Raw genomic sequence first — 13,171 nt, 5'->3', positions numbered from 1 at the left:
ATGGCACGATAACAATTAACAGGTAATCTGTTTTAAGATATTGGTGACTGCATATATAGAAGAGATTTGCAAGCTATTTTTGAAATAATGCGATGTACCTTTACGTCCATCTGCAAGGGAAGATGAAGCCTTGTTTTTACCTCTCAATTTTGGGCTTCTTTCCCAGGGAAGATTATATTTGTTTCACTGGGAATGCAGTGATAATTCACTGAGATATAACGTGTGCATGCGCATGTGTCTCAAAAGAAGGCGCAAACTATTTCAGAATGAAGCAAGCAAAAATTTCTTCAGAGTGACTAATTTTTGGAGTTCAGTTTGCTGCATAAGCCCACAGGACCAAAATGATCGACTGCTGTATATTGGAGAAATCAAGTGATATGCATAGGGCATGAAAATAGTGCCGAGGTAGATCAGCCATGATTTTGTTGAATATTAGCGCAGTTTCAAGGTTTCTGACCAGGCTAATCCCACTTCCATTTCTTATATTCTTCAGAACAATGGCACCTGTGAATGGCAGCCTTGTGCACAAGGACTTAAACCACCAACCTGTAGAAAGAATGCTATGGGCCATTCTAGAACATTTCACAAGCATAAAGAGACATGGGATTAAATAGCGGAAAACTGCATCTTACTTTTTAAAGCACTAATGTTTCAGGAAACTGCATCATTCAATTATCTTCACCATGACACTAGAAAGTTCACCTTTAAATAGAAACAGGAGGGAACACTCCATGGAGAAACCTAATGCAATGGTACACGTTTCTAATGAGATCTCAGGCAGCAGATTGAACACCATAATTACTATTATGCTTTGGATTACAGATAGGAAAAATATCAAGCTAGACTATTTGTGACCGCTAGTTATTAACCACTGCCCAAAGATCCCAGCGGATTGGAGACAGATTATACTTGTGGACAAAAAGGTGCCGATACACAGCTTTAATAAACATATGCGTCTCATGGTTGTAAAACAAAATAATGAAATTTAACTTAAAGGTGCCGGTACTGGCACATATCATCAAAAAAACACTGCTTTCTTCTGTCAAAATGATGATAAATACCAACCGTGAACAAAATGAATAGTCCTTGGAACTGGTGCTCAGAACTGCTGGCTCCAATCATGATAATTCAATTTATTAGACAAGGCCTTTAAGAGGGAGCAGAAAATTGAGAACAACAAATCTGATTGTAAACAGAACATTGATATTGGTAGCAGAGTATTATTGTTTTGATTCCATTGGAGGGAGTGGGGTGATGGAACAAAAAGAGGTGAATGTCCTCATTGTTTACCAAACATTTTTATTAAAACTCCTTAGGACAGGACAGAGAAAAAAATCTACTGCAAATCACGAATATTCCAGTCAGAGTTAACGCTGGTAAGTATTTATGCACCACTGAATTTATAAACTAATCTCCAGGTGCTTGAAGTACACAGCAACAAAGTCAAGGCAGGAATGTGCTACTCCCTACACCATTCCGAGTAGTGCTAACGAAGGACTTTAAGAACTGGTGCTGCTAGTAAGTACACTTTCCATTGAATTTGGGACTGCAGACTGTCTACAAACTAACATGCAAGTTTCAAACCCACACTAAATAAATTTGGGCTAATTTCCAATCACTTACTGGTAAGTCCCCATGTGATTAAAGTACCCATCCCTGACAGCCTCAAAGCTCAAATTGATTTAGTTTACAATGCCTTCAAAGTCATTAACTATTTCATCCCTATCTCAAGAGCTCAAAGCAACTGGATATGTGGTTCAATATGATCGAAATAAATTATGTTACTTAACTATTTCCCACACATTGTGTGAAGATAAACAGCAACGTTAACTACCACAATTAGCCCAAGATACTCCAAAGGAACTGACAAAGATTGGCAGTGCCAATTTATAGTACCACGGAGATTTTAGGACAGGTGATTGAAAGCTTTGACAAAGGCAAGTTTTAAGTAGGTTTTTAAAAGAGAAGCAAACGTTTTTAGGAAAGGAAGAAGCATGAAAGGAGTTCTCCAAAGAATTATGCTATTGATCAGATTAGAAAGGGAAAGATCTGAAGATGAGGCTGATTTTAAAATCATGTTGCTGGTTAATCAGGAATCATTCCAGGTTAATGAGCACAGGGTGATGGAGAGTAAGATAGTACAGGTTACATTATCCAACTTAAGTTTATGGGTAATTGGTGGGATCTTCAAAATAAGCTAATACTCAAGTGGATTCACAACAGATATGGAAGATGATCAAGCAGGAGCAAGTAAGCCACCTTAACACAGGAGAAAGGTGGGAAAATTGAACAGAAATTAACTTTCAATTCAATTGACCTGTGGAATGTAAAATGAAAGTGCACACGGGAGACATTATTGAGTTAGCATTAACTTGTGTTTAATATTTTTTTATCAACTCCAATATTGCCTATGTATGAAAGCACTATTATAAAAGATTTTTAAATATGCCACGCAGTCTTGCTTAGGGACTGTAATTGGCTCAGCATCAGCATGCAACGTATCAATCACTATTCCTGTCACTTGACTACCAAACGTCCACATCCAAGGCTTTTCAGTTTAATCAGGATAATAAAACCAGTTCTAAAAACAGACCACCTCCAATCTCTAATTCCCTTTGTTTGTAATTATTGCAAGCCACTGTGACAATAAATATCACTGGAACATGAGATTGCATCACACCCTCCCTTGCTACAGCTGTTCAGCAGTTGTGCTTTTAGAAAGCAGGATCTCTATGGGGGAATTACTCTGCACATATTTTATAAATTCCCTCAAGGGAGTTTTCTGTTATTCTGAATGCAGTCTTGAGGCTTCTTTTCAAACTATAAAACCATGATACCTAGTCATGAGTCTCTTGCATATCAAGTTTAAGAACACAAGAAACAGGAGCAGGAATAGCTTGGAGATGTTATTAAGACCAATCAGTGACAAATGCTGAGCTTGCTCTGTCATCAAGGTTGTGACTTGCTGCAGTTTCCTGCAAAATCCCCATAAACCTTGAACTGCTTAACCACAAAAATACATTGATCTGCATTTTGAATGAAAAACAGTATTGTGAAGCACGCTTCCTTTCAATTAATAATAAATCATCCTCACAAAACATTAATCTTCTCCCTGCTGTGAACTGCCGGGGATCTCCAACATTTTATTTCAGACTTCACAGCACTGACATCTTTGCAGTTTTCTGCTTTTACTGCCTTTAAACAGTTCTTGATAAAAAATATTATTTTTAATTTCATTAATCAAACCTAATTCTACAAAAATTGATTCTATGTAATTTAATTGAATGATAAGAGCATTTTGGTTAAATTTTGCATTAGAGGTGAACATCACCTGATGGTATCTGTAAATAGCATCTCACTCAGAAATTATTAGTTCAGCCCCTTCCAAGTGACAATGCAGTGTGGATATGGTGAAGAATCTATTTTTTTTTTTAAACTGCGAAATGCTGGAAATCTAAAATAAAACAGAAAAAGCAGGGAATACTTAACATGTCGGACTGTAGCTGTGGGAAGAGAAAGTGTTAACGTTCCTGTTGAAAACCATTTATCAGAACCTGTAACATTAACATGGTTTCCCTTCCCACAGGTGTAGCCTGACCTGCTAGGTATTCCCTACATTTTCTGTTTTACGTTGAATAAAATCTTAAACCAACATCATTCCAGTAGATATAAAGGATTCAAGATCCTCTGTTTGGAGTAACAGATGTCCTAGTTGGCATTTCTCACCCATTAACTGCTAAAAAGACAGGCCATTTGTCTTTCGGTTCATAATTGTATGTTCCAAAATTTGACATTTGCCTTTAAAATTTTGACATCTGGCCAAAAATGAACCGCAGAAAAATTGTGACAAAATGCAGCAGCAAATTAACATAAACATCAATCGTTCACAGGTTCAATATTTCCTCAATTTGAACTTTAATTTTTTGTTGTCCTTTATTTTATTCTCCTGGGAAATTATGAAATACCTTAGGTTATTGGCATGAGTATTTATTGATTAAGAATCCTCTCTGGAATTTCAAAGTTCTACAACCGTTCCTGTTTGCTTCATTCCTCTAACAAGTGTACAAAAAGTACAGAGTAGGATGTCTTTTGGCCCAGCCAGTTCTACCTAGAACTATAGTTCCACCAGAGCGCCTTAATCTAGAGTTTTTGCCTCCACCTTGGCTACAATCTAAGTTATACAAGTTTATACCATGTCCCCTCATCCAATGGTTGTGGTTTAACTTACATTTGAGATTAAAGTTTCCATTCCACTAAGCATCCTGACAACTCACATATTTTTAGACTGCTTAAGTGTGCACACTTTCCCATTATTTTCCTTGCAATAGTCTAATCGTACTAGGGATGGACAGTATGGTCCCTTCTCCACCCCAATTTCTCAGCTGGAATTCAAGTCTTTGAGATTCTGTGGCTGGTACTGAATAATACCTTAGTTTATCTGCAGATTAACCTAATAACATCACCACTCCAACAGTATGACCTTCAATTGATAGTGTACCTTATTCAAGATATCACAAAATCCTGCCCGTTTTGTACTTGAATCCCTGCAAGATTTGACATGCTGAGTTGAACCTACTATTATTACCCGATCATCTGGATCCCTTGGAAGATCTCATTCAACAGGCGCACCTCCACCCCAGTGTAAAATATGATGCATGTTGAGCAAATTTGTATTTTGTCACTTGAGTAGCTACGAAGCAGATACACATAAGCCCTGCACTAATTAGTAACTGGCTACCAAAAGGTCAGAAGTGGAGGAGAAATTAACTAATTCAATGCTCCTGCTAGCTGCAGGAAGAAAATCAAAATGCACTGTGATCACAAATACTCCATGCCAAATAACCCCCCAAAAGTAAAAGATAATTGTTTGGCCTGAGGGAGGTGAAGAAGCAGAGGAATTTAGGAATAGAATTGCACAGCATGGTGTCCAGATGGCTAAAAACATGTCAACGATGAGGTGAGAGGAGTTGAACTGGAGACCAAACTGCGTGCCAAGGGGGAAGGAACAATGCGAGCTGGAAAGATTTGAATAAAGTGAGGACAAAAAAGAAAATTAACGGCAAGAATAAAAAACATTTTGGGCATTAGGAGAAAGAGGAAATAGCATACATCAGTACTGACAGATGAACAGGACTTGGAATACAAAAGCACCAAACATTTGCCCACATTCCATGCAAAGGTTTTAATGAAAGATTAATGGATCCTTACGCTGTTATTTAAAGGTAGATCTCAAAATCAGTCACAAGAACCTTTAAGAAACATGCACCCGAGTGATAGGTTTCCCACTCCCAAATGCAGACGATTTGAATGGGGGTGTGTTACCATTGCTTGAATACATCAAGGCAATAAGTGTGCCCAAGATATCAAGCCAATAATGTACGTTTCACAGCAACAAATAATGCAGGGAGTACCAATCGTTATTTTCCTTCTGTAGAAAAGAATCCTAAATTGATGAGAGAATTAAATTTTAAAAAATTCCTCGCCTTATTCAACTCAGGAACATCTTGAATACTCATGCAGTCAGGCTAATCAATTTTGCTGGAATCCTGCTTTAGTCATACCCTGCTTTTTTTTTTACACAGCAACAAGACTTGGCAAGTATTTGTAAATCAATTGACAAGATCAGATTTTTTCTTATTAGAAAGTTCTAAACCTTGAGCAAATGTTCATTAAAAAAAAAATGTAGCCTCACTCATGAATATGAAAAACAGATAGTTGTTTTCTCCTCTTTGGCCATTTGAGTGGCCACGGTACATGTAAAATGATGACATTGCACTACCAATCACTTAATCAAGTTTTTAAGTTGCAGTGTAATCAACAAGCATGCCATGACTTCCCCTAAAAAGGAGTTGTCATGCACACCTAGGGTGAGGAATTTAGGCTTTGAGAGGCAAGTGTTTGAGGATAAAGGACAAAGGCCAATGTTAACTTTTCTGTTCTTTCCCCAGCTCAGAATACTTTGTACATTGATCAACAGTCTTACAGGACTATGTGAAACAACATAGGAAGAAGCCCCATCCTAGTGTTAAATCTATTTCCCCAAGCCTCAATAAACCACCAAGTAACCACATCTGGAATATTGGCTTCATCAATATTTTGATAAACAAGATAATCAAATATCAAACAGTATCCCATATACTAAATGTCAAGATCATAACCTATAGAACATTCTGCTTTTAAAAATATGAAGTTCATCAAAAGGGCGTGGTTCAAATTACTTGAACAACTACACCCATTAATAACTGCAAAAATAAGTGCAAACACCAACTACCTTTTAAATGGATTTATGATGTGGGACAATTATAAAGGATTGAAATCATATATGACGCGGGGGTTTAAGAAGAAATTAGTCAAATTCATTACTCAAGAGGTTCCAACAAACATTGATAACCCAACAACGGCTCATTTATTTGGATAAATCCACTCTGCACAAATTATTACAGACATTTCTACACATTCCGATACACATTTCCACACCTCTGCATTTACGTTCTTATGTTTATATATAGACCAGTATTAATCTATCCTATAGATGACTATTCGTCCTATAAATAGATGTCAATGTATTCAAATCATATTAACATAATCACTACGTGTGTCTCTCTTACCCCCATTCAGGAACGTGCAACTCGTAGTCCCAGTATTCGCGGGGTTTCAGGCTGTTTACCTCGGCATACACGCGGGCCCTGCTCCCGGTAGCCGGACCCGGCATGGCAGAGCCAGGGCTCAGCTCAGGGATAAAGGGGCGAAATCCCCAGCGGGGTACCGCGGGGGTGAGAGACAGGACGCTCTGCCACCGGACACACCGACTATCAGGAGCCAGGCCCGGCCACAACCCGCGCACCACCTCCTGGGATAACTTCAGCAAAGGGGTCCGGGGAGCCAGCGAAAGGTTCCCCGGGGCGGGGTAGATAGGAAAAGACCAGGCAACGAGAGCGGGCCCCGGCTAGGGTAGGTAAGGAATGCCTGAGCAGCTGTGCGGGCTAAGCGGGGCGGAAGGCCGACGATAACGATGCCAAGTTAGGGCCGCCAGGGAGAGGCCCGCAGCGACGGAAACTGTTCGACCGGGTGCAGCAGCAGCCGCGAGAAACCGGTCGCAAGCCCGGTGTGTCAGCGAGAAGAGACCGAGCGCCGAGAGGGCTGGGCGCCCGCGGCAGCGGCTCCTAGCGGCGCCCAAGTGCGTCCAGGAGGCTCTCCAGCCACAGTGCTGCCTGGCGGCACCTGACCAAAATGCCGACGACAGCGGTCCTCTAATGGCGTCACACTCAACCCGTCATGTACGCCGCTGTACACTCCAGTGAGCAGCGCTACCTAGGGGTACCAGACAGCAGCAGTGGCGGCTAGCGCTCAGGCGAGACGGGATGCATTACGAAACAGCATTTCTCCAGCCCATCGGATTTACATGATTTGCATCATGTGGATACACGGATTTTAATTCTGGTCATTTAAAAATATAGATCAGAGAATATTACTCTAAAGTGTTATATGTCAACGTTAAATCTGACAGTATAAAGTAGATAGCAAGTGACCAAGGGTGACCAAGGCTGGGAGCTACACATTCGATATTCAGGAAGGACAGACAGAAAGGAAGAGGTGGTGGGGTGGCATTGCTGGTTAAAGAGGAGATTAATGCAAGGAGAGATATTAGCTTGGATGATGTAGAATCGGTATGGGTAGAACTGTGAAATAGCCAAGGGCAGAAAACATTTGTTGGAGTTGGATATAGACCATCATACAACAGTAGGGAGGTTGGGGATAACATCAAGCAGGAAATTAGGGATGCATATAGCAAAGTTACACCGGTTATCATGGGTGACTTTAATATGCATATAGATTGGGCCACCAAATTGGTAACTGCTGAGGAGGAGGATTTCCTGGAATGTATACAGGATGGGTTTTTAAACCAATAGGGCGATTGCACAGTAGGTCAAAAGGTCAAAGTGTGTGACCCACACAGTAGCACAAGCGTAGCACATGGATGATCAGATTGTTATGATGCAACGAATGCAATGGTTATTTCATGCATCAAATATTAGTAATAGCCAGGTGAGTGTAGCACCGATTACATGGAAACTGGCGCGAAAATCCAAATGTCATTTATAATCAAGTGCACTTTCTATCTGTTAAAATTAAATGTCGCTAAAAGTTTATCGAACGAGTTTATGAACCTGATTAAAAACTTGCGAATAGCATAAGCAAATGATAGAAAACTTACTTTTCCACATACCATTCGTAACTGTGGACGATTCTTTGGAATATATACACTTGCGCCGTGCAACCAACCATTTGCAAATTGATTGTAAGCATCCGATGACTTGTGTGCCTTGAAATTATTTGCCGTGTATGGACTCACCTTTGATATCAGGTATGCCACTGATGTCCCTGGAATTAAGTTCTGGAAGTTGGGAAATATCACGCGATTTATCTGTTTCAGGCACTAAATAAGGGTCGATACCAATCACAGAAACTTTTTGAACATATCGTGCATACTCATCAGTTGAAAGATTGGAAGCATACTGCGACAATTCAATGGCTGCTGGGACCGAAGACGGTCCCGCTGTACTGGCAGCCATAATAATCAACACACTCGTGCTGTCCTCCAGAACATTGCTTGTCCTCCAGAAGGCGTTGCGTGGCAATATTACGGGCCAAGTGTCATGACCTCGCCGGCTATGCAAGAGCCCTATATGCAGAGGAACTGACCAGAGGGTAGGCCATCCTAGACTGAGCATTGTGTAATGAGGAAGGATCAGTTAGCGATCTTATTGTGCAAGGCCCCTTGGACAACAGTGACCAATATGGTGGAATTCTGCATTGGGATGGAGAGTGACACAGTTAATTCAGAGACTAGAGTCCTGAACTTGAATAAAGGAGACTTTGAAGGCATGAGACGGGAATTGGCTAGGATAGACTAGCAAATTATACTTAATGGGTTGACAGTGGCTGGCCTTGCATCGGTAGTAGGGAAGATGCTGGAATCGATTATTAAAGTTGTTAGAGCAGTGCATTTGGAAAGCAGTGACGGGATCAGTCAAAGTCAGCATGGATTTATGAAGGGGAAATCATGCTTGACTAATCTTTTGGAATTTTTTAAGGATGTGACAAGTAGAATGGCAAAGGAAGAGCCAGTGGATGTGGTGTATCTGGACTTTCAAAAAGCCTTGGACAAGGTCCCACACAAGAGATTAGTGTGCAAAATTAGAGCACACGGTATTGGGGGTAGGGTATTGACATGGATAGAGAACTGGTTGGCAGACAGGAAGAAAAGAGTAGGAATTAACGGGTCCTTTTTAGAATGGCCGGCAGAGACTAATGGGGTGCCGCAAGGCTCAGTGCTGGGACCCCATTTGTTTACAATATATATTCATCACGATTTAGACAAGGGAATTAAATGTGACAACTCTAAGTTTGTGGATGACAGAAAGCTGGGTGGCAGTGTGAGCTGCAAGGAGGATTCTATGAGGCTGCAGGGTCAATTGGATAGGTTGGGTGAGTGGGCAGAAGCATGGCAGATGCAGTATAATATGGATAAATGTGAGGTTATCCACTTTGGTAGCAAGAACAGGAAGGCAGATTATTATCTGAATGGCGTCAGATTAGGAAAAGGAGAGGTGCATGTCCCCTTGGGTGAGCTTGTACATCAGTCATTGAAAGTAAGCATGCAGGTACAGCAGGTAGTGAAGAAAGCCTATGGCATGTTGGCCTTCATTGCAAGAGGATTTGAGTTTAGGACCAAGGAGGTCCTACTGCAGTTGTACAGGGCCCTGGTGAGACCGCACCTGGAGTATTTTGTGCAATTTTGGTCTCCTAATTTGAGGAAGGACATTAATGCTATTGAGGGAGTGCAGCGTAGGTTCACCAGGTTAATTCCCAGGATGGCGGGACTGACATATGATGAAAGAATGGGTCGACTGGGCTTGTATTCGCGGGAATTTAGAATGATGAGAGGGGATCTTATAGAAACATATAAAATTCTTAGAGGATTAGACAGAGTAGATGCAGGAAAAATGTTTCCGATGTCGGGGGAGTCCAGAACCAGTGGTCACAGTTTAAGAATAAGGGGAAGGCCATTTAGGACTGAGAAGATTAAAAAACTTTTTCACCCAGAGAGGTGTGAATCTGTGGAATTATCTGCCACAGAAGGCAATGGAGGCCAATTCAGTGGATGTTTTCAAGAGTGAGTTAGATTTAGCTCTTAGTGCTAAAGGAATCAAGGGATATGGGGGGAAAAGCCAGAACGGAGTACTGATTTTGGATGATCAGCCATGATATTGAATGGCGGTGCTGGCTTGAAGGGCCAAATGGCCTACTCCTGCACTTATTTTCTATGTTTCCATAGCATAATTCTAAAAAGATGATCTAGATCTCTGATTACATAAACTAGGTGGACTGAATGGCTCTGTGATTGCAAATTCCACATGTTCACCACCCTGCCAGTGAAAACATTTCTCCTCATCTCAGTGCTCATTCACTTGCCCTGTAGTCACATGATTTAGGGAAGCACCCTCCTTCCATCCAATCTCCCTAACCCGGTCAAATAGAATCCCTCTCATTCCTATAAACTATTATACAAGCCTAATCTCTCCTCATGTAGCACTTGTGCCATCCCTGGAATCAGTCTGGTGAACTTTCACTGCATTCCCTCCGTAACTAGAATGTCCTTCTTCAGATAAGGAGACTAAATTACACACAATGCTCAAAGTATAATCTCACCAAGGTCCTGGATAATTGTAAAGACGTCCTTGATCCTATACTCAAATATTCCCTCATAGCTGCTTGATGCATCTTTAGGTTTGTTTACACTGAGTGGTATAAATGTCAACCAAGTCTCCTTGTACATTAACAGTTAAATAATATACTGGTTTTCTATTTTCCTGCTGAAATAGATAATTTGACATTTATCTATGTTATACTGCATTTGCTATGCTTTTCCCCAATTGCTCAGTCCAAGCCATCATAAAGCCTTTTTGCATCCTCCTCACAGTTCAAAATCCCAACCAGGTTAATGTTTTGGAAATATTACATTATGTTTTAATAGAGTCATACAATGTGGAAACAGGCCCTTTGGCCCAACTTGCCCACACCAACCAACATGTCCCATTTACATTTGTCCACCTAGTTTTGGTCTCCAAATTTGAGGAAGGACATTCTTGCTATTGAGGGCGTGCAGCGTAGGTTCACTAGGTTAATTCCCGGAATGGCGGGACTGTCGTATGTTGAAAGGCTGGAGCAATTAGGCTTGTATACACTGGAATTTAGAAGGATGAGGGGGGATCTTATTGAAACATATAAGATAATTAGGGGATTGGACACTTTAGAGGTAGGAAACATGTTCCCAATGTTGGGGGAGTCCAGAACAAGGGGCCACAGTTTAAGAATAAGGGGTAGGCCATTTAGAACGGAGATGAGGAAGAACTTTTTCAGTCAGAGAGTGGTGAAGGTGTGGAATTCTCTGCCTCAGAAGGCAGTGGAGGCCAGTTCGTTGGATGCTTTCAAGAGAGAGCTGGATAGAGCTCTTAAGGATAGCGGAGTGAGGGGGTATGGGGAGAAGGCAGGAACGGGGTACTGATTGAGAGTGATCAGCCATGATCGCATTGAATGGCGGTGCTGGCTTGAAGGGCTGAATGGCCTACTCCTGCACCTATTGTCTATTGTCTATTGCCTGCGTTTGGCCCACGTCCCTCTAAACCTGTCCTGTCCATGTACCTGTCCAAATGTTTCTTAAACCTTGTGATAGTACCTGCCTCAACTACCTCCTCCAGCAGCTCGTTCCATATACCCACCACTGAGTTCCAAGCACTCAATCCCAATGTACCTCACTTAATAGTCATCCCTAAGGAAGACATTAATTCCCACCACCTGTTTCTTGTTTTACTATCAATTTTCTGCCATACCAATACATTACCCTAATCCCATTCACTTTAATTTCACAAACTAACCTTTTATGTAGGATTTTATCAAAGGCTTTCTGAAAGTATGTAACACTACTTCCACTTGTTCACCCATATCTACCCATTACTTCCTCAAAAAAAAATCCAGTAGGTATACCAAACACAATTTCTCTTCCTGATATCCATGTTGACCTTTTCTAATTCTGTCGATATTATTCATTATTGTAGCCTCCAGCATTCACTGCACTACTGATGAAAGGCCAACTAGACTGTTGTTTTCTGTTTTTTCTTCCTCTTTTTTAAAATAATGGCATTACATTTACCACTCTCCAAATTATGAGAATGACTCTATAATCTAGGAATTCTGGGAAATGAAAACCAATGCATCCACAGTTTACCAAGTTACCATTTTATTTCAAAAATAAACTTTATTTGTAATTTTAAAATATATACAAAACAAAAACAACACAAAATTCTAAACACATTCTGCGTGCTCTCTTTATACATTCAATGTTCTTGGTTCTTCTTGGTTCTTGGTAGTTTTATACCCAATAGTGCTAGCACCCCTCTTTTTCCGAACATTTAACGCCATTGCCATTCAAGTGGCTCCCTGGGGTGATATCCGTTCCCTTGTTTGAGGGGTGTTCTTCGGACTCAGCCCCTCAAAGTCCAAAATTGTGGTCCTTCCATACAGAGCCTCTGCATTGTTTGTATCAGGTTTCAGTGTGTCCCTCAGCAAGCACTCCTACAGTGTGGAATGAGCTAATTGGCAGCATTTCCTTCTGGGCATCTCACTGTGCTGAAAGACCAACAACCTTCAGCCGACCAAAGATCATCTTTCACTGAATTAAATTAATGTTCTTCTACCAGCACCTATGTCCGTCGCTGCATATGTCCCTGGGAACAGCCCGTAAATCAGAGAGTCTTTACTCTCTGCTACACAAATGCTTGGGATGAACCATGACAAGGATCCTTGCATCTTTTGGCAGAACCACATTCACAAGACGGCTTGTCCCAGCAGTTCAGTCCTGGTCTTGAAGGAGGAGGCTTGGCAATCTCAGGCTTCTCCCTGCAGTTTATCCTTGCCTCGAGAGGAGTGGAGCTGATAGTCCCAAGCTTATCCTGGCAGCTCAGCTTTGGGGCTTGAAGAGGCGGTGCTGCCGGTCTCTGGATTATCCTGTTGACTCACTCTTTGCCTCAGTGTGTGGGCCCAGTCCCTCTGTCCGTGAGCAAGAAGAAGCACAGGTGTCTCAGGCTTAAAGTCATAGTCAGAGTGATAG

General features: G+C 41.3%; 1 protein-coding gene across 3 annotated transcripts in view; it reads right to left on the bottom strand.

Moving 5' to 3' along the window:
• The window catches only part of csnk2a2b (casein kinase 2, alpha prime polypeptide b), a 36,841-nt gene extending 29,660 nt beyond the window's left edge, over positions 1 to 7,181 (bottom strand). For 2 of the 3 annotated variants that reach the window (XR_013547375.1, XM_078400540.1), the window contains exon 1: positions 6,609 to 7,179. Coding sequence is in view for 2 of the 3 variants with exons in the window: in XM_078400540.1 (XP_078256666.1) it covers positions 6,609 to 6,712 (104 nt within the window). In the remaining variant the exon portion in view is untranslated. Of the gene's footprint in view, positions 1 to 6,608 lie in introns of all 3 variants that reach the window. The other variant, XM_078400541.1, reaches the window with a different exon arrangement.
• Between the last annotated feature and the right edge of the window lie 5,990 nt (positions 7,182 to 13,171).

This window comes from Rhinoraja longicauda, chromosome 6 (genome assembly GCF_053455715.1).
Source record: "Rhinoraja longicauda isolate Sanriku21f chromosome 6, sRhiLon1.1, whole genome shotgun sequence".
NCBI lineage: Eukaryota > Metazoa > Chordata > Chondrichthyes > Rajiformes > Arhynchobatidae > Rhinoraja > Rhinoraja longicauda.
The sequence above is the reverse complement of the archived record's forward strand: the minus strand, read 5'-3'. Positions and strand labels throughout refer to the sequence as shown.